General features: G+C 44.3%; 1 protein-coding gene across 2 annotated transcripts in view; it reads right to left on the bottom strand.

The window, feature by feature from the left end:
• CALN1 (calneuron 1) overlaps nt 1-23,232 on the bottom strand; it is a 434,233-nt gene that overhangs the window by 7,013 nt on the left and 403,988 nt on the right. For both annotated transcript variants that reach the window (XM_054589689.1, XM_054589690.1), the window contains exon 5: nt 7,373-7,529. In XM_054589689.1, the coding sequence (XP_054445664.1) occupies nt 7,373-7,529 (157 nt within the window). The remainder of the gene's footprint in view (nt 1-7,372; nt 7,530-23,232) is intronic.

The following is a 23,232-nucleotide window of genomic DNA, read 5'->3' as shown; positions in this document are numbered from 1 at the left end:
GAGCTATTATTACTCTGTGATCCTTCCAGGTCTAACACTTTCCAATTCTATGAAACTGGATATTTCCATGGCCTAAAGTGGAACTAATTAAGAGCTTTTGAAAGAAATTTTTCTATTTGTCAGTGATATCAGAAACACCCAGATGCCCAAGTAAGATGTGAAGGTGGAGGCGGAGGATGCAGCCTTTGCAGGAACAGGAGCGAGGCTGGTGTCTTTTGTGATGCTTTTGTTAAGAGGAAGAGGGTCCAACTCTATCAGAAGATAGGAGCTGGTCCTTTTGCCAATACAAAGCCATATTGTCTGGCTTCAGGGGTCCTAGTTGGGACCCTTGGTGCAGTGGTCAGGTGGTGGTGTGTCCTTTATAGGCCCTTCTTCTAACAAAATTCATCCTTTTTTTAAAAAAAATCCTCACCCAAAGATATGTTTATTGATTTGTAGAGAGAGAGAGAGAGACAGGGTAACTTCAATGTGAGAGAGAAACATCTGTCAGTTGCTTCCAGTATGCACCCGGACTAGGGATCAAGCCCGCAACCTTTAGGTGTACAGGATGATGCTCCAGCCAACTGAGCAACCCAACCAGGGCAACAAAACTTAACTTTTTGTTTGAGGATCTGTACCTCTCCACCTGTGGAACTCTCAATCTAGGGCTTCACCTTTCCTAATGTTAACAAACCAGGTTGGCCAGGTAGAGTACCCCAAGCTCTTGGTTTGGTCTAGCAGTAGGCACATGGGCCAAGTAGGTTTGATTGGAAACCCTTCTTGGAATAGATATGAACCTTGAGAGAGAGAGCATCCTATCACCTCAGGGAGAGAGAGCCTTCCCAAGAATGAAGCCCTGAGAGAGGAAAGAAGGACGGAGAGAAGTAAGAGAGAGAGTGAGCAAGGTGGGAGTGGGGAGAGAATGTTGCTTCAGAATTTTGGGTCCAGGTCAGCCAAAGTTCATTCCTTTAATGTCTATTAGCTGAGTCTGTGCTTTTTAGTTTAAGGGGCTCTGGGTTGAGCTTCTGCAACTTGAAACCCAAAGAGTGTTGACCAACACTCTTGGTAACTCCAGTGTTGGCAAGGACTTGACTTTAGGAATAAATGTATCAATAGGATGGTTCGAACCTTGTAAATTCGTTCCCTACCCCATCCTGCAAAGATAGGGAGTTGCAGCAGGATGTACTCCACGATGTCTCCAGGTGAAAAAATAACAATCCGACGAGAATTGGGACAACAGACTGGCTAGTTTTGTTTCTTGGTTTGTTTTGAGTGCCTATTAATGCGTTAAGCTTTGTGCTAAATATTCTCATGTGTTATCTCATTTAATCCCTATAACAACCACAGGTCATCATATGATTCTCATTTTGCAGATGAAGAAAATAAGAGTTTCAATATTTACCTTGTTACTTTACTCAAGTGATCTAATAGGTGCTGAGGCAGGATTTTAAGCCAACCCTGTCCAGAGTGCAGAGCTGGGATTCTTAACCATCATGCAGATTTATCAAAAATAGCTCTCCAGGTCTCTATCTTGTGTCTCAGAACCTCAGCATTCCTCATTCATGGCTCCAGAAAACCTTCCTAGGGGTTTGCTGTGAAGGGTCCTCAAGTAGAAGAAAAATCCTCTTTGGTTTGAAGCTCCTAATTTCTTTGAAAACTGTGCCTGCCACGGACCTCAACCACACCTTAACATCCTTCATCTACCCAAGGAGAACAGATTTTATTTCAGGAAAGTCATAGCATGAGGAGAGCTGGAAGCAGATGGTGTAGATGACATATCATGCCCTTTTCATTTGGATGGGCATGAAATGCTCAATGTGCATGACCAGGTGATGAGCCAGGTCTCCCCATCCAGGTGTGCATTTGACACCCAGACAATAATGGTGCAACTTCAGCAGGATGGCTGAGCTGGAGACCTTGGATTTGACTGCAACTTCTTTCTGACCTTCAGCTGAGCCTAGAAAATTTTGAATCTAGATGTAACCATTGCTGTCCAATCTTTGCATTGGACAGGTGGGGAAAATAAGGCTCAGAGAGTTTTAAAATAAGTTACCCACTGTCATACAGCTAGTCTACACAGGACAGGGAACAGAACCCACATGTCTACACAAGGATCCCCTGGGGTGACCTTGCCTGCATCCCCTCCCTTGCCATCATTCCTCTTGTCCCTCATACAGAGGCACTGAATGGTGCAGAGCAGCTCTGCTGTGTCTTTCATGAAAACTACTTATTCCTCAGGTGATGGTCTTTACTTCCCTCTCCTGTGCATGTTGTCAGCATGTCTAGAAAGATATGACAGCTGGTGTTCCATTCAGGGACAACACTTGGGGTAGGTGTCTTGAAAGGGCTCACACACAGATCTAGTGCTTCTACTCAACTTGCAAATATAATATGGTTTCATTGGCAATGAGATGGAAAATGAGAGAGGATGATGAAGCTCTGTTTTGTAAGGAGCTTTTGTAATGCCTGTGCCAGAGGAAATGGCCCCGAAAAGTGAAGAGGCCAGGGCAGGACTTTGTTAGGTAGACCTGGGTTCAAATCCTGACTTGCTATTTGACTTTGGACAAATTACTCCATTTTGCTGAGCCTCAGTGTCTTCATCGGTACCATAGGGGCCACAGAACTTACCTCTCAGACTGTGCTGATAGGTCAATGGGCTGTGTTAACAAATGACAAGCTTTTGGCAGGCATGGTTAACAGTTGTCTTCCATCCCCACCCTCCTGGACTGTATCAATAAGGATAAGCAGTAAACATATTGGAAGCAAGCACTACCAGATTTAGTATATAGTTTAATTTGTCATAATAACCCTTAGGAAGGATTCAGTAATGGGCAAATAGATAATTCAACCACATGGCCACTCAATTTCACATGTCAGTGACTCGAACCAAATAACAAAATATGAATATGTATCTCAGTGTCACCGAGCATATGTTCTCCAAAAACAAAATGCCTGCTGATTACAAGTGGTTGAACTGAAGCAAAACATCTCAAAATTCTCTTTGAAGGATGGATGGTCAATGGGCATTGTGGGTAGCCACATAGTCTTGTATCTAACCCATTTTAGCAGATATGGACCTGTTTATTTTTCCAAATAATTAAAACACAAATGTTGCCAACTAACATCTAGGTACATTGAGCATAAGTTATCTTAATTAGGGAATTCAAAAAATATTTGAGGGGTTGGAATTGCCTGAAAGCCTTACGTTTAGCCATATACTCTTATTAGGCTATTCTCATATAGACTACTGATTGTAGATGGCAGAGAATCCCTGAATTCAGTGGGGTCAAGTGACCTCGTGCCCAAAGCACCCAGCACAGTGGGTGGCACCTATTGACATGCCTGATGCAATGTGAATGACCGCCCTTCCAGGAGCCAGGTGTGAATGCAGGAAAGGTCCACTTCAGAACCCTTGAGTTAGACTCTGTTAGTCTCTTCCCTGCCTTCAGATGGGTTTCTGTTGATGACTTCTTTTGGGGCTCCAGGAAAATGGGTTCTTTGTGATATGAGCCCCCAGTTCAGGGTTTCCTACAGAAGTCAGGAAAGCTTTGCTTAGAGGTAGCCTGGAATTCCATCCCATTCCCTCTTGTCCATTCCTTAGGGGAAGATGGAATACTTGCTGCTCCCTAATGATCACTGAGTCCTACCTTCCATAAGGATAAGGCAGATATGGATGGATGAGGGGCTGTGTGTGTATGTATTTGTCGTTTGTGTTGATCTAAAAATCAAACAAATAAAGAAAACAAAACCAAGCCAAAATGAAAACTAAAAGGAGGACAAAACCCCCCAAACCCCTCCCACCAATGGCTTCACGCTCTATGGGTTCCTGGCCTATTTCTCTGTTCTTTATTCTTCCATTCGTGTGGAAGGACTAACCAACATTTTCTGACTTAAGGGACAGAAGCTGAACACCTTTCTAAAAGTATCAGACACAAGATTTATAAAAATAAGAAGTATAATCACTGACATAAAATGATGCTGATGGCATTTGGAAGTCCCCCTGTGAATTTCTAACTGACTCGTGGCACATAGGTTGCCCACAGAGGTATTTTCAAACATTTTCCACACTCCAGAATCTCAATCATGACTCTAGCTTTGCTGACCTCAAATCCATCTGATGTGGGCTTTATTTAAATTCCAACTGTGGCCCTGGCCAGGTGGTTCATTTGGCTGCAGCATCATCCTGTGCACCAAAACGTTGTGGGTTTGATCCCTGGTCAGGGCGGGTATGGGAGGCAACTGGCCCATGTTTCTCTCTCACATCCCCCCCCCCAACCTTCCCCTCTCTCTAAAATCAATAAACATATCCTCAGGTAAGGATTAAAAAAATAATAATAATAAATTAAAAATCCCAACTCTGCCATAAAGTCTGTTTCAAGGACCATTTCTTCCTTTGTTGCTCACAGACAAATGTGTCCTTCACCTTTTTAAGGCAAAGCCCCCTTGCACCTGTAGGTATTTTTCATCACTGATTCCTTCCTCTGACACAACAGCGCAGGATTTCCAATGTGCATGGATCACCAGCTGAAGAGGTGAGCTAATCAGCACTTACGTACTTGCTGCGGCAAAGCTCCAAAAGAGCAGGAGGAAAGGGATTCCTGGGTCGGGGGTAGCAAAAGCGGAGGCGGCTGACTGGGGCTCCGGAGTGTGGGGGAAACGTGCTGCTGCTTCCTTCCCCATCATTGGTCAGTGTGGGGTATGCAGAAGATTAGATTTGAGGAGACAAACTATGCCATCACTTGAAAGGAGCAGCTACCTTGTGCCTTCATATTTAGGTGCTAGATTTACCAAATCATGGCATGGTGGGTGCTGCGAGGTGGGTGAGGGATTGGAGATGCTGGCAAGGGCACGGCTGAAGTGGTCGGACAGGGCATGCCGCCTGGGCCAGGGCAAGAAAGGACAGCAAGGCGTTGACAGCTTGGGGGAGAGGAAGGCCCAAGGGGCCAGGAGGAGGGCGAGCAGAGTCAGGAGGCATGAGCCATGCAGCTGTGCCATCAGATTTCAATAGGAGCAAGAAGAGGTTCAAAATGCCAACAGGTCCCTGTGTGTGTGCAGCAGGCATGCAAAAAAGACGGACAGAAGGAGGTCAAGGTCAGCCACAGGGTCTTAAGTGGACATGTTCAGTCCTAGGGCCCTAGTGCTGAACTCAGTCCCTGTGCATCTTCCCTTCCTAGACACCTTTGCCCAAAATGCTGTCAGGGAGGCCCTTTTCTGAACATGGAAAGATGGGCATTAAATACATGCACCTGTGACTTCGACCGGATCCGAGATCAGAAAAATCTTAAACCTAAACACAAACCAATGGGCTTCCCTTTAGGAACAAATAGTGCTGACAAAATGTTAAAAAAAAAGAAAAACCCAGCTCTCTGACATGAAAATATGCAAAAGCAATTATGTAATCAGGGCCGCAGAGGTCATTTCAAAAAGTAGTGTGCTAATTACAAAAGTAATGTTTCTTTCATTAAATAAGATTATGAATTTTAAAGCATTTAGCACTGCACCTGGCACTTACATTTACCAACCCCAAATAATAGTTGTTGCCAATGTTATATGTATGAATCATTAAAGCAGACCAGTAAGACTTCTATTTGGATGTCTTTTTGTCAGTCATTTATTTCATTAATATATGAGCTTTTGAGTAATAAAAAGACAAGGTTTAAAATTCAGATTACTTCCCAGTGCAGTCTGACCTTTCTCAAATTACTAAGACTTGTGACATTTCTCTGAACAAAACAGTGATCCACAAACAAAGGCTCTGTGGAAAATGAGGTGCCCAGGAACACCCATTCCTCCTATCTCAAGAGTGGTTGCTGATAGTGGGGGGCTAGAACCCCACATCTTCCCAGATTTGTTTAAGCACATAGTCTGTCAGCTGGGAAAGAGATGACGCAGGAGTCCAGGCCCACTGTTTCCCCAAGTTTTAGTCCAGTCCCTGCCCTCACACCTCTATTCACCCTCCAGTCCCCTTGCCTCTGTGGCCAGAAATGGCATTGGCTGTGACCATACTGCCCTGTGTGGTCTGTGTGGCTCCAACTCCAAATCTGGTCCTACATGCTACAGCCCAGGTCACAAGAAAGGAGACAAAGGCAGCTTCTGGACCGCAGCTGTTTCTGTTTGCTGTATATAGCACTTGTGAAAATTCTAAATGTGAATGCCTTTACAAAGGGGTATTGCACTGAAGTTTACCCTGGTCTCCACTACTTCGTTTTTCCCTGGTTTGAATTAATTTAGTCTGTCAGCTTGGAATATAAGCCATTCCCTGTCACCTCTTGTCATGGCGTTTAATCCTGTACACTGACATTGCAGTGTGGCCCAGACAGGGCTGACGGGAGCCCAGAGCTGAAGGAATCTCTGTGCCACCTGGACAAGCTCAGCCCCGAGGAGCCTCCCTGCCATGGCCCGGCTGGCTCTCAGGTGGCAGTTCCAAGACAAGGGAACCAAATGTCATTCTGGTGTCTATGTGGCAGCTTACCATCTGTTTATGTTGACTTGTGTATATTGACTCTATATATAGCTTACCATCCGTATATATTAACTTCTGAATATGTTCAGTAAAAAAAAAAAAAAAAATAGTTTGACCTCTTTAAGAAACGTCAGCACCGAATAAGTTAAATATTGCTTGGGAGTCTGCTATGCTGCTTTCATGCAAGTTTAAAAATTCTATACATCAGGGCTGTGAAAACAGCTCTGATTTTTCAATGCCGGAGAGAGGAGTTAAGTCATTTAGTTTCCATGGAACTCTCTATCGATTAGGGGATAAGGTAGGCTGTTTTTTCTTTTTTGTTTTCTTTCACGAGCCCAAGAAAAATGGCCTCTCAGGGGTCTCTTTTTCAGTCCCAGAAGAACCTCATTTCTCCTGTGACTACATCATCAAGGTCATGAGAGCCTGTTCATGAATAGGGCTCCTTGTGCCCAGTGCATTCAGGGAGCACGGTATAGAGGAGACCCATTCCTAAAGGTCCTGTGAAGCAAGTGTAATTATCTTGATGTTCACAGATGAGGAAACACACTCAGAGTAGGTACACCCCTTGCCCAAGTCACACAATTAGCCTCGGGCCTGATCAGGCTTTACTGACAGTCTGACAGGCTCTTTCCACCACCCCATGCAGCGTCGACTAAGTAAAGGCAAATACCACAAAGCCACTCGTCACAGACCTCAGCGTCCCTGGAGGAAGGACAGGGTCAATGGAAGTTTTGCAAAAATGCAGAGTTTGGGGAAAATATAGAAAAAAAGAGAGAAGCCAGTTGCATCTTTGCAAAAAAAGAACTTTTAACCTTAGTCTTGGACTCTTGGCTTCAGTACAAGTCCATTGTAGACACATTTTTCATACAGAGGATGTGAAGGTGTTGGCCTGTCCCGCACCAGGAAGAAAGCTGAAGTAGGGGTACCTACCGCCTTCAAACTCTGTCTGACAGTTCCCCGAGGTATCATTCAGGCTCTCCTCCTCGTTGATGATGATGTTCTCAATGTCCTTCATTGTTAAGTGGTCCCGGAAGGCGTGATAGAGGATGTGCTTCAACTCTTCCAGAGTTATCCTTTGCATGTCGAACTGTGGAGATAAAGAGGAGTGAGAGGGTCTTGGGCACATGGGGGTGAGAACTCTGCTTGGGGCATGGCCCGCAAGCCCTAAAGCCTTCAAGCTCCTTTATGAAAACTTGTCCCAGCTTTTCAGAACATCAGATGAGCAGTTTTCCATCATCTTCTGCTCCGAGCATACTTGCGAATTTGCAATAACTTACTGGGAATACGGTGAGTGCAGCATATCCCCCTCCCTTGAGACTCCTGGAGGAAAAAATGCCACCTGCCAGTTTGGTTTCCTACTCATCCAGCCATCTGCTGTCAACCCTCATATACTTGGGAGATGTGTCACACTTCAGACAATGCATATGTCTCTAAAAATTTTATGATCTCCCAAGAAACCCGCAATTCCCATCTTGGTTTAAGCATGTATCTCATTGTAACAAGAGAAAATGCAAGCTCAAAGCCGTGTTTATGAGGAGGAGCAGCGAAGGGGAGGGGGAGCATTCCGGTTATATTCCTCCACATTGTGCTTCCCCACTGTGTTTATTTCTATCAGGCTCAGTCGTGTCACTTTCTTAGCCAGTGACATGTGAGTAGAAGTCACACCTCCAGCTGAAAGCTCTAAGAGGCATTCTGTGGTTCTATCATTCATCCCTTTCCCTCTGCCATGAGAAGAGCATGCCCTCTATGGGGGCTGTTCCTTCTGTCTGGGTCCCAGAATGAGGATAGAGTGGAAAATTCCTGCAGCCATCCCATAAAAGAAAAATCATGTAAGAAATGCCCTTTTTGTTATTAGCCAAAGACACTTCGGACTTCTTCGCTACCATAGCATAACATGCTTTAAGTCAACACTACAGAAATTAGTACATGGAAATGACAGGCTACCATTATACAAATTCTAAAATATGATGTATGGCTTCCAGGGCCAAGCAGTGGGAAATAAGAAAACTGTTATTGGAAGTTAGAAAGATAACAACCCTTCATATGCAGTAGCAAAACATTTGGTAAAACTGTTGCTTGTGATAACTTGTAGGACAGATATGCATTGAATGACTTTGTGGCTTTGCGGGGAAAGTTTGGGAAACAGCAGCTCTGGTTGCCAGTGGTTGTGCCTGACAGGGCGCTGCGAAAAAGAGAGGACCTCCGAAAAGAACTGATTGGTTCGCAAGCCAGAAATAGAGACAACCTGGAAATTCCTGGACTTGCAGGAAAGAAAGTAGGTGTTTCTCATCTCCAACTAGGAAGAGATAAAAATGAGAGATGCTTTAAGTCACAATATAAGCCTATTAAAACAAATTAGCCCTGAACATTGTGCCTCAGTTGGTTGGGTGTCATCCTGCAAAGTGAAAGGTCTGCAGTTTCAATTCCCAGTCAGGGCACATGCCTGGGTTGTGGGTTCAGTCTCCGATTGGGGCGCATACAAGAGGCAAGTGATCGATGTTTTCTCTCCCACATCGATGTTTCTGTCCCTTTCTTTCTCCCTCCTTTCCCCCACCCTAAAAATAAATAAATAAAACCTTTTTAGAAATTCGAAGTGTCCTTTGTTACAACCTGTGAATGCGTTGGGTAACTCTCCCAGAAAGCTGGCCATTAAGTCTGGAGAGAAGTGTGTCTCAAAAATAATTGTGGATGTGACTATTAGCATAAACCAATTGGAATCAAATAGATAAAAAGACTATGGAGTTTTTGAGAGAGCTGTACTGGCCAAGAGCCAACAACCTGGGATTAAATGACTCTATGACTCTATGATCTTTGGACTCCCAACCTCCTATGGGCATAAACCATTATAAGGAGAAGCTACACAGACCCCAAGAAGGACATATTTTCCAATGCCCTCATTAGATGAGTATACAGGAGTGGAAAAGCCTGGATCCCTCAAATGGTGAAGCTAGGAATTATGCTTGAAATCATTCAATGAAATCGAAAGCAATTTCCAGGATACAAAACTAGGGTTTAATTAAAGAATATTTCTCATACCAAATTCTGTCCAACAGGATTTCAGAATTGCTCAGAGTCTTAGACTGCTGTGTATCTCTCATTTTCTTAAATGTGTCTCCACAAGAAGCCACACCCAGATTTAGTATATCTCATGAAATTCTAGATCCTGAGTCTTACATTGTAGTTGGGGAGGACTTTTAGGATGTTTCCCTTGGGGAGGGGATGAGTATATTTTGTGGTTGAAGGGAAGGGAATAAATGCTTATGAGTAAGAGTGTGGTCTGTAACGGGTTATATTATTTTCAATTATTTGTTTCCCCTCCCTGTGAGAGAATTGTATTTCTCTGCCCATTAGCATTAGGCTTTGGCCAATAAAGTGAGGAAGGTCTCAAAAGCCATTGTGTATTCTATCATTTCTCTCTCTTTCTTTTTTCCTGCCACAAAAAACATATACACTAAAAGGGGCTTCTCCTTCCTCCTGGGTCCTGGAATGAATGCAATGTAGAGCTAACCCTTGAAAGGCATGTAAGTTGAGTGAGAAATAAACCCTTGTTTTTAGCCACTATGACTTCAGGATTTCTGCAGTATAACTTAGCCAAGAATGAATATAGAAATCAATGTTCTAAGTTAGTCTGGATCATGACAAAACAAAGTTTTAGACATTTTGTTCCCCCTGCTTTATTTTTAAAGCGATTACTACCTTGCTTTAAGTATGCCCCTTACTCTAACAAATTAAATTGGGCTACTAAAACTTGCTGGATATCCCAATGACTCAAGTTCAAAGCTATTTCTATGACTAAGAAGCAGAGTGTGTAAAGTGGGTCTGTTTCTGCACCCCAGTTTACCGAATATAAAGGTAAAATTTGAGAGACACTCAGAGTTGTGCCTTAGATTCAACCGGGGAACTTATGGTTGTCAGCTGGGTACAGGGAGAAGGCTGGCAAAGTGCCTGGTGAGGGTGATGCAGCTCAAAGATAAGAACACAGACAACCTCCTGCCACGGTCAGAGAAGAAGAGTGACAAAATCAAAGAGACGCTGAACATTAGTAGCCATTTCCTAGAAGACCAACTGAAGGACTGGGGTGCCTGGAAAAACTCTAAGCAGCTGATAGTTTGCTGAAATTCAGAAGGCAGGCGAGAAGAATCGGTCAGGGGCTAGGAGAAGGCAGGACAAATGCAAACCCCAGAAATCTCTAGTTTTCCTTTTATTTTGCTATCGGGGTTATATTTTAGGGTACTAATATTTAAACAAAATTAGTTGAGTAGAATTCCATGCCAGCATAGATTTGTCTCTTACAAGTTTAAAAGAAATCACTATAAAACAATATGGACATAATGCCAACAAGTAATTTCTTCCATTATTATCAGTCTATTTAGCTTTTCAATTTCCTTCAAGTCAATTTTGGAATTTTGTATTTTTTTCAGAAAACCAGTCAAAATGGAATGTAATAAGTATTGAGAGAAATTTAAAGTTTTCATACTACTGTGCATAGTTACATGCTAATAATAATGAAAACTCTTTGGTGCTAAAAGACTGAGTTCCTAATGTAACAAATGGTTTTTGATGACTTTGTGCCAGATACTGAGGTGGAGGCACAGAGGTGAGCAAGACACCAGGACAGAGGTCTTGCTCTCAAAAGACAAGCAGATTTTAATTCAGTTTGATGCACGCTGTGGCAAGTGAAGCATGGGATGGCTGGGAAACCCCTGGGGAAGGGGGGGTCAGGTCCTACAAGGTTTCCTGGAAAACAGGCACGCAACCTAAGGCTTAGAGGAAAGAGAGCCCTGGCCAGGTAGCTCAGTTGGTTAGAATGTTGTCTCAATACACCAAGGTTGTGGGCTTGATCTCCGGTCAGGGCGCGTACAGGAATCTACCAATGAATGCATGAGTAAATGAAACAACAAACTGATGTTTCTCTTTTCCTCTCTCCCTCTAAAATCAATCAATCAAAAACATTTAAAAAAGAAAAGGAAAAAGAATTTTCCAGGTGAGTGGGGTGGGGATGAAGGAGAGGTCGGGGAAAAGAGGTGAAAAGGGCATGTCAGGAGAGAGAATGCCATGCCAAGGCCTGGGGTGCGAACGGCCACATGCTGAGTCCTGAGGACTGAGAGCTGTAGGAGGCGTTGGGGCACGTGGTCACAGTGGTGGGTGGGGTGCTAATCAATAAAGGCCTGTATGCCGTGGGGAGGAGCTTGGTTGATTTTTTTGTCTGTTTTTACATTTTTACTGTAGTAAATATACATCACATAAAGCCTACCGTTATATCCATTGGTAAGTGTACAGCTGAGTGTCATTAAGTCCCTCCACAGTGTTGTGCAGCCATCACCACCATCATCTCCGGAATTGTCTGCGTTTTCCCCAACTGAAACTTGGTCCCCATTAAATACCATTTCCTCATTCCTACCGCCCGCAGCCGCAGGCAACCACTGTTCTACTTTCTGTAGGAAGTCAAACATGCATTTGACCGCTCTAGGTAGTTTAGGTAAGTGGAATCATGCACAATTTGTCCTTTTGTGACTGGCTGGTTCACTTAGTATAATGTCTTCAAGGTTCATCTGCGGTGTAGCATATGTAGCATGCTGCAGAATTTTATTCTTCTTTAAGGATGAACACTGTTCCCTTGTATGTCTATGCCGCATTGTTCATCTATTTACCCATCCATGGACACTTGGGCTGCTTCTACCTTGTAGCTATTGTGAATGATGCCGCTATGAACACAGAAGGAAAAAAAAAAAAAAAAACCTGTTCATGTCCCTGCTTTCAGGGGTTTTTGTTTGTTTGTTTGTTTATACCCAGAAGTGGAATTGTTGAATCAAATGGTAATTCTGTGTTTAATATTTGAGGAATAAAGCTTAGTTGTATCTTTTTGGGTAAAATAAAGTAGCACTGACAGATTTCTATCACAGAAATTGTCTCTTCAGATCTGAGCTTGAGAAAAGTTCCCCTTTGCTGGTATGAGGTGCAGGACAACAAGGGAGGCTATAGAAATAACAGGTTGAGAAACCACAATGGGATATGGGGACAAGAGGGAATTCAAGAGCTTGTAGAGGGGAGGTTGACAAGACTTGATGAGTCACTGTGTGTGGAATGTGAAGGAGAATGACCCAGTTAGGATGACACCTGGGCTTTATGTTTGGCTGAGCAGTAACAGCAGAAAAAACAGGCTTAGAGAGAAAGGTGACAAGTTAAATTTTGGATGTGTACATTAGACGTGCCAGAGGGACAGCCCAATAGAACAGCCCAGGAGGCAACAGGATATACAGATACGGGCTAATGATTCAGATTTGGAAGTCGTCTGTATACAGATGATCATAAAAATCATCAGAAAGGATGGCAACATCAGGAAGTGTGAAAAAGCCCAAGAAACGCATCGGGAGGACATCAAGATAAACAGGTGGGCAGCCTCCAGTACAGAACGGGCAGGGTGTACTTGATCCTGTGATTTATAATAAATACATGCTTTGGTTTTCTGCTCACGTTCCTAGTTCACAGCTGCTAAAACCCTTGGAACTTCCTAAGTGATAAGTGTAATGGGAACATCTTTTGTTATATCATTTGGTCTCATCCTCAGCTCCTGAAATCATCTCAAAACCATACGTGAGTGTGTTGTTATTCATAAGAAGGCTCTTTCAATCCCAACTCAGTTTATGTTTAAGAGGTGGTTTTTGGAAAGCCCTTGAAGATGGGGATGCTGAACAGAGGGCTGAAACTTTCAGTCTCATCCCCTGACTTAACTCAGAGGGGACAAGGGCTGGAGACCGAGGTCAGTCACCAATGGCAAATGATTTTATCATCATGCCTATGTAATGACGTCTCCATAAAAACCAAAAAGGCAAGGTTCAGAGCACTTCTAGGTTAGTGAACGAGAACACTTCCATGTGCCACTATGCCAAGGCCTAAACTCCACAAGGACACAAGCTCTTTTGTTCAAGATCTCCCCCATATATCCCTTCACCCAGATGTTGATTTGTATACTTTAATATGCTTTGTAATAAACCCGTAGTCTAGTGAGTAAACTGGTTTCCTGAGTTGTATGTGCTTCTCTAACAAATTAATCAAACACAAGGAGGAGGTAGTGGGAACTTCTGATTTACAGGCAGACCTTAGAAATATTGCAGTTCTGTTCCAGACCACCACAATGGAGCAAATATCACAAAAAAGCAAGTCTCACAAATGCTTTTGGTTCCTCAGAGCATATAAAAGTTATGTTTATACTGTACTATAATCTATTAAGTATACAATAATATTATATTAAAAAAATCAATGTATTAGCTTAATTAAAAAGTTTACTGCTAAAAAATGCTAACCATCATCTGAGCCTTAAACCTCATGAACCAACCTCTGCAAGCTTCAAACTTTTCTTCTGCGGCTTCCTCATCTCTCTCAGCCTTTATAAAATTGAAGAGAGTTAGGGCTCTGCTCTGATTAGGCTTTGGCTTAAGGGAACGTTGTGGTTAGTTTGATCTTCTATCCAGACCACTAAAACTTCCTCCCTATCAGCAATAAGCCTGTGTCCCTGTCTTATCATATGTGGTAGAGTAGTGCTTTTCATTTCCTTCAAGAACGTTTCCTTTGCATTCACCACTTGGCTGTTTGCCATGGAGCCCTAGCCTTTGGCCTATCTCAGATTTCGACAAGCCTTCCTCACTAAGTTTCATCATTTCTAGCTTTTTTAAAATCCTTACCCAAGGATATGTGTATTGATTTGGGAGAGAGCGAGAGAGAGAAAGAGAGAGAGAGAGAGGATATGAGAGAGAAACATAGATCGGTTGTCTCTTGTATGCACCCTGACTAGGGACTGAACATGCAGCGTAGGCATGTGCCCTGACCAGAAATTGAACGCACAAACTTTTGGCTTATGGAACAATGCTCCAACCAACTGAGCTACACTGGCCAGGGCATTTTTTGCTTTTAATTTAAAGTGAGAGACATGCAATTCTTCCTTTCACTTAAACATTTAGAGGCCATATTAGGGTTATTAACTGGCCTAATTTAAGTGTTGTTATGTCTCAGGGAAGAGAGAGGCTCCAGAAGAGGGAGAGAGATGGTAGAAGGGCTGATTGGTGCAGCAGTCAGAACATACACAATGTTTATCAATCAAGTTCCCCATCATATGGGTGCAGTTCATGGCACCCATAACACCTATAATAAATATAACAAACAAAAGTTTGAAGTATTTTAAGAATTACTAACACATGGCACAGAGACACAAAGTGAGCAAATGTTGTTGGAAAATGGTGCTGATAGACTTGCTCAGTGCAGGTTGGCCACAAATGCAGTATCTGCGAAACACACACAAAAAAGGCACAACAAAAAAAGGTGTGCTTGTATAGCCAGTGGTTCAGGAGCACAGGAAACAGCCTGGACCTGGGACTGGCAACTAAACTGAACTGAGTGTTTCTGGAATATGGTGCTTTCACAGCATAGGTCGTGTCAGAATTGAGTTGAATTGCAGGGCACCCAGCTGGTGTTGGAGACTTGCTTGGTGGTGCCGAGCAAAAACTCACGCATGAGAACTGAGTGCAGATCCATAGAGTGCCTTTCATCTGTATACAGAATCGGGCACTGAAAATATTTAAGGACCTTCTGTTTGGAAAAAGCTCTATTTTTTACATCAATATGACTATGCTTATTTTCTTTTTGTGTGAAATTTCTGCTAAATGTTTGTCTCCCCTTTGGTTTTTAAACTGTGTTATATTAAACACATCTCTTTAAAAAAGTATGTCTCTTATAAAGAGAATAAAGTTAGATTTTTAAAAAATCTAATTGGGTTTTTTTTTTTTTTGCCTTCCCGTGGTGGAATCTAATTACATTTTCATATATTGTTATAGACATGTTGGGCTGTACTTTTGTTATTTCATCTCCTGCTTTCCAGCCTTCAGCCTTCCTTATTTAAAACAATAAAACAAAACAAAATAAAACCTACAGTTGTCCTAGTTTTGATTATACTGGTAGATATCTTTCCATTGATCAAATGCATTCCTTAAGCCATATTCTCTTATATTATCAAGTTTAAGAAACTAAATTGCATTTTCTCATCTTTCCTTGTGTGTGACAAGAAAATGTCACTTTACTTTCCTGCTTCTTACCTGACATGTTACAGTCTTAGTAAGTTTAATTTGAGATTTGTTATGTCATATTTTCTACTATTGGCACCTTTTTCTAGAATGGTACTTGGCTTCTTCTGCATTTGATTTTGTAACAAAATTTACAATAGCTACTGCTGTTTCATTATACTTAATTGACTTCAATGCTCACTTCCATTTTTCTATGACCATCCCAACCCAGTGCCTGAATTTCATCCAAATATCTGCTAAAGAAATTTTCACAATAGTTTGATAATGAAGCATTTGTGAACATTACATTGTCTAAGTTCTCATAATCTGATAATACTTTCCTCCCTTCTCCCAGGATAGATGCTTAGTTTGCTATACTAAGAATCCTAGAATAGCACAAAATTTCCCCTCAAAACTCTGTTGAAATATCTCCAGTTCCTTCTGTTGTTTAATGTGGGGAGGAGCAAAGAGGTTGGATGGTGGCCTAGGTTTTTACTTTGAAGAGCATTTCTTTTTCTTCTTGGACACTAGTAAGAATATTTCTTTCTCTATGGTATTAAAAAAATGTTTTCCATGCTATGTTAAACTATATGTTTTTGCATTAATCTTGGCTGGAGGGGGTTTTTCTTGTTTGCTTGTTTTTATTTTTTTTATTATTTTTTTTGCGAGGGGTCTTTTAATATTTATACCCATATCATTTTCTGCCTCATAACAGTTTCCTGGAAACCACTTTGATTATTGTCTTTCTCCTGTTCTATGTAATAGGTTCCTTTCTCTGGAACACAAATCAGTCTTAATTAGATTTCTATTCCTGGTATCCATATTTTTCATCTTTTCTCAAATAATTTTCATCTCTTTGTTTTGTATTTCATAATTTTCTTGTATTGTTAATTTTGCTCCTACTGTCTCTAGTAAAGATGTTAATTCTGCAGTTTCATCTTGGTTCCTTCCACTCACTTCTTATTTCAGTCCATTCCCTTTGTACCCTAGACTGTTTCGGTTGTTGCTTTAAAAAATCCAAATCTCTTGCATTGCTTTTAAGGATTTAAATATTAAAGAACATCCAACAGGCATCTTCCGCAGTTCTCACCAGACTGACTCTTCAGAGCTATGCTCCTCCCTGCATCTCTCTTCCTTGGGCTAGGCCAGGTGTCATTAATCCACTTTTTGAGTTGCTGCAGTTTCTGTTTATGCATCTGTGAACGAGAGTGGGTACCCCAAGTGCAGGGCTTGCAAAGGAGAGAGTGGGTGGGACATTCTCTGCCCCTCATGCACACCTGGTTGGGGATGTTTGTGGAGCATCAAGAGCTGTGCACATGCACCATGAGCTGGGTCTGCAGTTCCTTGGGTGTCGCCTTGGGGATGCAGACGATCCCTTGCCAGGAAGCATGGTTCTCTGAGGGCGGGAAGGTTGTTGCTTACCCTGTTACTCTAGTACAGTGGCTCTGGAGTGTGTTCCCTGGACTTGGAGCACTGGAAACTGGTTAGAAATGCAATTTCTCCAGCCCCACCCCAGACCTGCTGAATCAGAGATTCTGGGGAGGGTCCCAGCCACCTGTGTGAAACAAACACCCTAGGGGATTCCTCTGTTCACTCAGGTTTGCAAAAGCACATGAAGTTCTAGTACAGAAAGGAGACCCCTCTCCCAGTGCATGCTGCCCCCCATGTGACTGTCCTCCATGGTGACAAAACTGCCCCAGGTCTTGCTGCTCAGATCTATCCTCACCCTAGGCAGGGAATTAAAGTCTCCAGGTAGGTTCAGGGACAGAGGAGTTGATGGGACAGAGGACAGGCAGCACTGTGGTGCTGACAGGCAGGGAAGATCATTCTCTCAGGATCCCTTCTGTTTTTCTTTTCTGGGCAGTCACTGCGTCCAGGACTTAGGTGCGAACAGGGGAGGCGAGCCAGAGCATTACTGCCTTTGCAGGGTCCTCTGTCCTGGTCTGGCTCCCAGCGAGGAGCAAGTAATGCTGACTGTAAGTGGCCCCTCGCAGTCCGCCTCCCCTCTCCAGGTCAGGGACCTTTCCTGGGGCAGCACATGCCTCCTCAGGCTTCCCAGAACTCTAATCGCTCTTCCCCACGGGGGGTTAATTTTGTCTGTTTGCCGGCCTCTGCCAGCAGATGATGAGCTCTCTGAAGGCACGCATTGGACAGGGTCTATCACAGAGCTGCCCCCGTCCCTGTCCCCCGCCCCACAACCAATGAGAGGGCCAGGAAAGCCCCTGTGCAAGGGGACTCGCCATGTTCACGTTCTCTACCATTTCAAGGTGGAAGAGCAGAGTAATTGAATCTGTTTTCCTGCTGCGACAGGAACCTCAGGGTGCCTGAGTCTCTAGTCCAGACCGGAATTTTTGATAAGATGAAATGCGGCCGCTGGAAGGACGAGCTCTCTGCTCAGCCGGGCACTGGCTGCATGAGGCCTTTGCCTCCAGGCTCAGTGCGGCCTCAAGCAGAGATCTGCGCAGCTGGGGGCTGCAGATTTCATGCCCAGATTTTAGGTGAATCCAAACTCAATTCAACTTTCTCAGAAAGTGTGGAATTAATTTGATGGTGCAGTTCTTTCTCTGGGGAAAAGGATGGATTGAATAAGTTCTGGAACACTGACCACTTCTGTTCTTTCCTCCGTCCATCTACAAAAGGCATCATCCTACCAAGAGCTCAGTGGGTCCGAGCCTCTCCGCCAGGGGTGGAATTGGTCACAGTTTACCGTGGTAGTCTGGGGCATCTGGACAGGATCCCACCCACATAGCTGGGCGTTCTCATCCATTTATCTCACTGTGGCATAAAAACACACATTTCTAAGTATGCCCCAAGTACCAATGTGGCAAGATCACACAGGGCATTAGGTCTACAGAATTTCCTTCCTGTGCCTTCCTCAGAATGTGGGTCACACAGCCTCCTGACTCTAATAAGCAGTTCCCCAAAGGGAGTGTCCTGCCACCAGCTTGCCAGTGGTGTCTAGATGTGAAGTGCCAGCAACACCAGCATCACCAGGGACTTCCAGAGTCCTTCCTGGCTCCAAGACCTTCCCCACTGGAGGAGTTAAACAGTGAGAATGGAATGCAAGGCATTGTGAGATGCTCCCCGCCCTGAGCAAAGAGGTAGACATATCAGAGCTTTGGGTAGGATGAGTTGGAGGGGAAAGGAATGGTAGGTTGGCAACAGTGCTGAAAACAACAGGGAGTGCCTGCTGTGATGGCTCCATCTGGACACCTGTATGTGTCCCCTACTTGGTGTGGGGACACAAGGACACAGAGAATGAGCATGAAGAATGAGTTCTTTAGCCCTGCAAAGAATTAGTTCAAGTTAGCACAGAGACTGGGTCATAAACGTGGCGCAGCCTCTGCAAACTCCCCCTAGAATGCAGTGATGCTGCAGAAAAATCTGAAAACTCACAGCCACACCAGAATTGAGATCGAGCACCTATTTACTGTTACTGCCTGGAAGAAAATTTCCACTCACCTCAAAACGTACAGAGCAGACAGGAGACGGAGCAGACTTGTGGCTCAGAATCTAGGGCTGACATTGAAAGCTTTGTCTCCTAGAAAAGATTCACTATTCTGAAGGAAAGCGAGGGGGCATTTCGACCTGCCTCAGCCAGCACCAGGGACAGGTGCCCGTCCCCAGTCTCTGCTCCTGACCTCCAGGCCAGCTGCTCCTTCTGCTCCTCTTCAAAGTCCATTGACAACAGAGCTGGGTGGAGAGCAGGCGGTAACGCCCCCTTCCCCCACTGTCCACTCCATGTGTCTTAGAGTGTGTGGCACTATGCTGGCCCTGATGCACATCCTGACACCACGTGGCCACAGTCTGGGGTCACTTTGACTCTAAGTGGTCACAGAACCCAGGCTCCAGGGAAGGTGTTTTATTACAGAATAGGAAAGAGGGGGTGCTTTTCCATCTGCCAATGCCTCTTTACAAGAAGACCTGTAAACACAGCTCGTCCAGGAGCTGTGCCCATGGATGGGTCCTCTGACTGCAGGTCTGAGAAGGGACGTCCACCAAGATTAGACTGTTTGGTAGCAGGTGCGGGGTGTGTGTGGCTAGATATGGGGAGAGCTTCCTCTGGGCCAGGTGTGGCCTCCTTTAAGCCTCACAGGGATTACTGCAATGAGGAGGTGGAGTCTACATTATGCCCCTTTCACAGATAAAGATGTTGGGGCTCAGAGGTTGAATGATAGAGCTGAAGACGAGCAGCAAGGGAGCGAGATGCACCATGTAACAAATATGGGCTGCGTGCATGTATTCTGCTCCATCTGAGCAGGGGTCGTGCATTCTGCTGCTTCATTCTGAACTTGGATTCGAGGTGTGCACCTTCCCCTCCCTGACGCTGCTGTTAAAACATGATGTCTACACTGTCTGCGACAGGGAGAGAGCCACAGGCCAACCCCAGACTCTGACTGCAGCTGGAATATTTATTTCTCTGTATGCCTTTCTTACACTTACTCAACAAATACCAAATGAGAACCTACTAAGTACAAGGTGCTGTTCTGGGAACTGGGAATATAGCAGAGAATGAGACAGAAAATTCTCCGTCCTCCTGAACTTACAGTATGGGTATTGGAGACAAAGTATACAAGGAAACAAGTGAGGCAGAATGAAAGATGATGAGATATGTGGGGAGCAAATGGAGCCCGAAGGAGGCTGGGGAGTTCTTGCAGTGGGAGGGGAGCTGTGGTTTTAAATGAGCATGTCAGAGAAGGTCTCACTGAGAAAGTGCCATTTGGGCAGAGACATAAATAGGAGGTGAGGGTGGATGGTGTGGATATTCGGGGGAAGGGCGTGCCAGCCACAGGGAGTGGCGAGTGCCAAGGTCACGAGGCAGAAACCGACTTGCCGTTCTGGCGGAGGACAGGGAGCGAGGTCTGAGCTGGGTGGGAGCAGAGGGCGTGTGAGCCTGCAAGGACTATGTCTCACTAAGAATCAAGACAGTGTTTCTCCTTTTTTTTTTTAAAGATATTATTTATTTATTTAGAGAGAGAGGGGAAGGGAGGGAGAGAGGGAGAGAAATTAATCTATTGCCTCTCTCACATGCCCAACCCGGGGCCTAGCCCACAACCCAGGCATGTGCCTTGACAGGAATCAAAAGGGCAATCTTTCACTTCCTAGGACGAAGCACAACCCACTGCGCCACACTGGTCAGGGAAGTGTTTCTCCTTTTAAAATGGAGAGGATGACTGCGCCCCGTGCATTGCCTAGAGGAAAATTGAAGGTATAGTTTCTGAGTCCAGGTCAAAGGACAGGGCCATTAGCAGCTCTCTGCTCCTGATTTCAACAGCTATCATGATCAGGGTCTGCACTGAAATAAGAATTCACCTGTGCTCAGGCCTCCCGCCAGCTTCCTCTGTCCCACTGGCTTGTGAACCTTCAAGAGCTCCAGAGAACAGTCATTTTTGCCCTCCTGTGAGTGGGTGTTGTGGTGGGCTGAACAATGGCCCTAAAGAGGTCCACACCCTAATCCCGGGAATTTGTAAAGCTGTGCCCCGTAGGGTAAAGGGGCTTTGTAGATGTGACTAAATTAAGGACCTTGAGATGGGGGAAGATGATCTGGATTATCTGGGTGGGCCCTCAATGTAAGCCTGGATCCTAAAAAGGAGAGGCAGAGTGATGCGCGAAGCAGGGACTGGAGCGAGCACCTACGGGTGGAGGCGGGGCTACAGGCCATGGAATATGGAGAGTTTTCAGACACCAGGAAAGACAGTGAGACAGATTCTCCCCTCGGAGTCTCCGGAAAGAGCGCAGCTCCGCCGACACCTTGATTTTAGCCACTGAAACTGGTTCAGACTTCTGATCTGCAGGACTCTAGGAGAGTACAATTGTATTGTTTTAAGCCACAAAGTTTATGCTGATTTTTTATGGCCGCAATAACTATCTATTACAGGTTTATGTTTGGCTTTTGTTTATTAAATAAAGGCATTTTTGCCAAGAGCACACTGAGGTCAGGAAGGACTCATCCTTGAGAGTGTGGGCGCAGGGCGGGCCGCGGTTTCTCGGACGATGGGGCACAGTAACTGCACTGCACATTTTTGGGGAAGAGGGTAAATTGGGAACCCTCTCCTAAAGGGCTGGTTCCCAGGGGACACAGGCAGAGGGTCCCAACAGGAGTGCAGTCTGCTCTACCCCAGGGAGCTGTGCAGAGTCTATGGCGTCTGAGGACAGGGAAATGGAGGACAAGTAGGAAGGCACAGGAAAAATTTTCATGTCCTCACAGCAACTGTTGAGGATAAAAAAAAATGTGAAAGTCCTCTTTGCACATTTAAAAAGATGTGTTGACGGCCCCAAGTGGCTCATGTTGATAATGTGAAACGGCATGTTAAGACAGGCATGTATGATAGGTCTTACTGACACTGCAAGCATAATGAAAAAGGAAGCTCTGTGTGTATGTGTGTGTGTGCGCACGTTATGTCTGACTTCTTAAAGGGAATGAGTTGAGAAAAGGTCCATGACCTTGGTTTCTGTTCAGCACCATCATATAGTTGCTGTGTGGCTCAGTTAAAGTTACTAAACTTCTCTATTCCTCAGTTTCCCCCTCTGAGAAACCAAGATAATGTTACTTACATCATCGGGTTGCTCTGTGGGTAAAGGTCTTTTTATTCTAGAATGTAGTTCTTTGGACTTCATTCAGTGTGCTTCCCTGACCCTTTGATTTGTTGTGCCCCGCACGGGACCGGTGCAACGCAACTCATTCAGTTACTTATTGCAGAGTTAGGTAACGGACTCTCTGATTCCAAGCCCAGAGTTCTCTCACCACGCTTTGGTTGGCAACTGCAGCAGTTCCAGAAAACGAGATTCATCAGCTGAGTTCTCTGCATCCTCATGCAAATAAATGCAGAAAGGGGCTCAGAGTATTTGAGCAAGTGGTGGATAGAAATGTCCTGTGTGTAGGGACTTATTATCTAAGACAGGGTCTGCCACTAACTAGCTGAGTGTCCTTAGGCAGGTCACTTAATAGCTCATAATTTGTTTCCTCAACCCATTAATACACACTAGTAATAATAAAAAGAATAAGAATAGTTATGATGAGATAATAATGTTAATAGAAAGAATACTTGCCTTATTGTCCTCATAGAGATTTTATATCAAATCAAATAAAAAATGTTCAATCTTTTTTATAAAAATGCAAGGTAATACCAATAGAAGACATAATTTTGATAGGCCTATTAATGATATTTTGTCTCTGTGTTCAGGCTTGTAGTAACCATCTCTGCTGCAGGTTGGAGACTGAAGTTGGCCGGCACATAATTCTGTCTGAGAACAGTGAGGTTTAAGGTCCTCATGGCTAAAGCACCCCTGCTCTTTTCTCATTTAAAGAATGTCAGTTAGGCTTTCGGGATTCTCTTGACAGCTCCCACCTGGCATCCCGCACAGCACTAGGAGGAGATGTCATGGTGTTACTTGTCTCACTCTGGAGTCTTCCTTTTACTACACCCATCACACCCATGACCTTCGATGAGTAATTCTTAGTGACTCTCTTCAGACAGAGAGGAAAGTCATCTCTGAAGGGGTGGAAGAAGCGGGGAAAGAGCGAAACAGCAGCAACTCGGAACTTTTGATAAAAAATGGGTATCTGCCTGGGCTGAATGAATGAAATCTGGATTTACCTGGATTCTGTCTGCAAGGACTGTGACTCTTCTAGATATGGTACTTGTTCTGCCACGAGCACTCCTTCAGGAGCACTATCCCAATAATGATCCCAACTATTGACAGGAGGTTAATAAGGAACACGCTGTTACAGAGAGG

This window comes from Pteronotus mesoamericanus, unplaced genomic scaffold, assembly GCF_021234165.1.
Source record: "Pteronotus mesoamericanus isolate MK-2021 breed Mesoamerican mustached bat unplaced genomic scaffold, CSHL_Meso_final scaffold_167, whole genome shotgun sequence".
NCBI lineage: Eukaryota > Metazoa > Chordata > Mammalia > Chiroptera > Mormoopidae > Pteronotus > Pteronotus mesoamericanus.
Note: the sequence above shows the minus strand (reverse complement) of the source record. Positions and strands in the feature narration are given on the sequence as shown.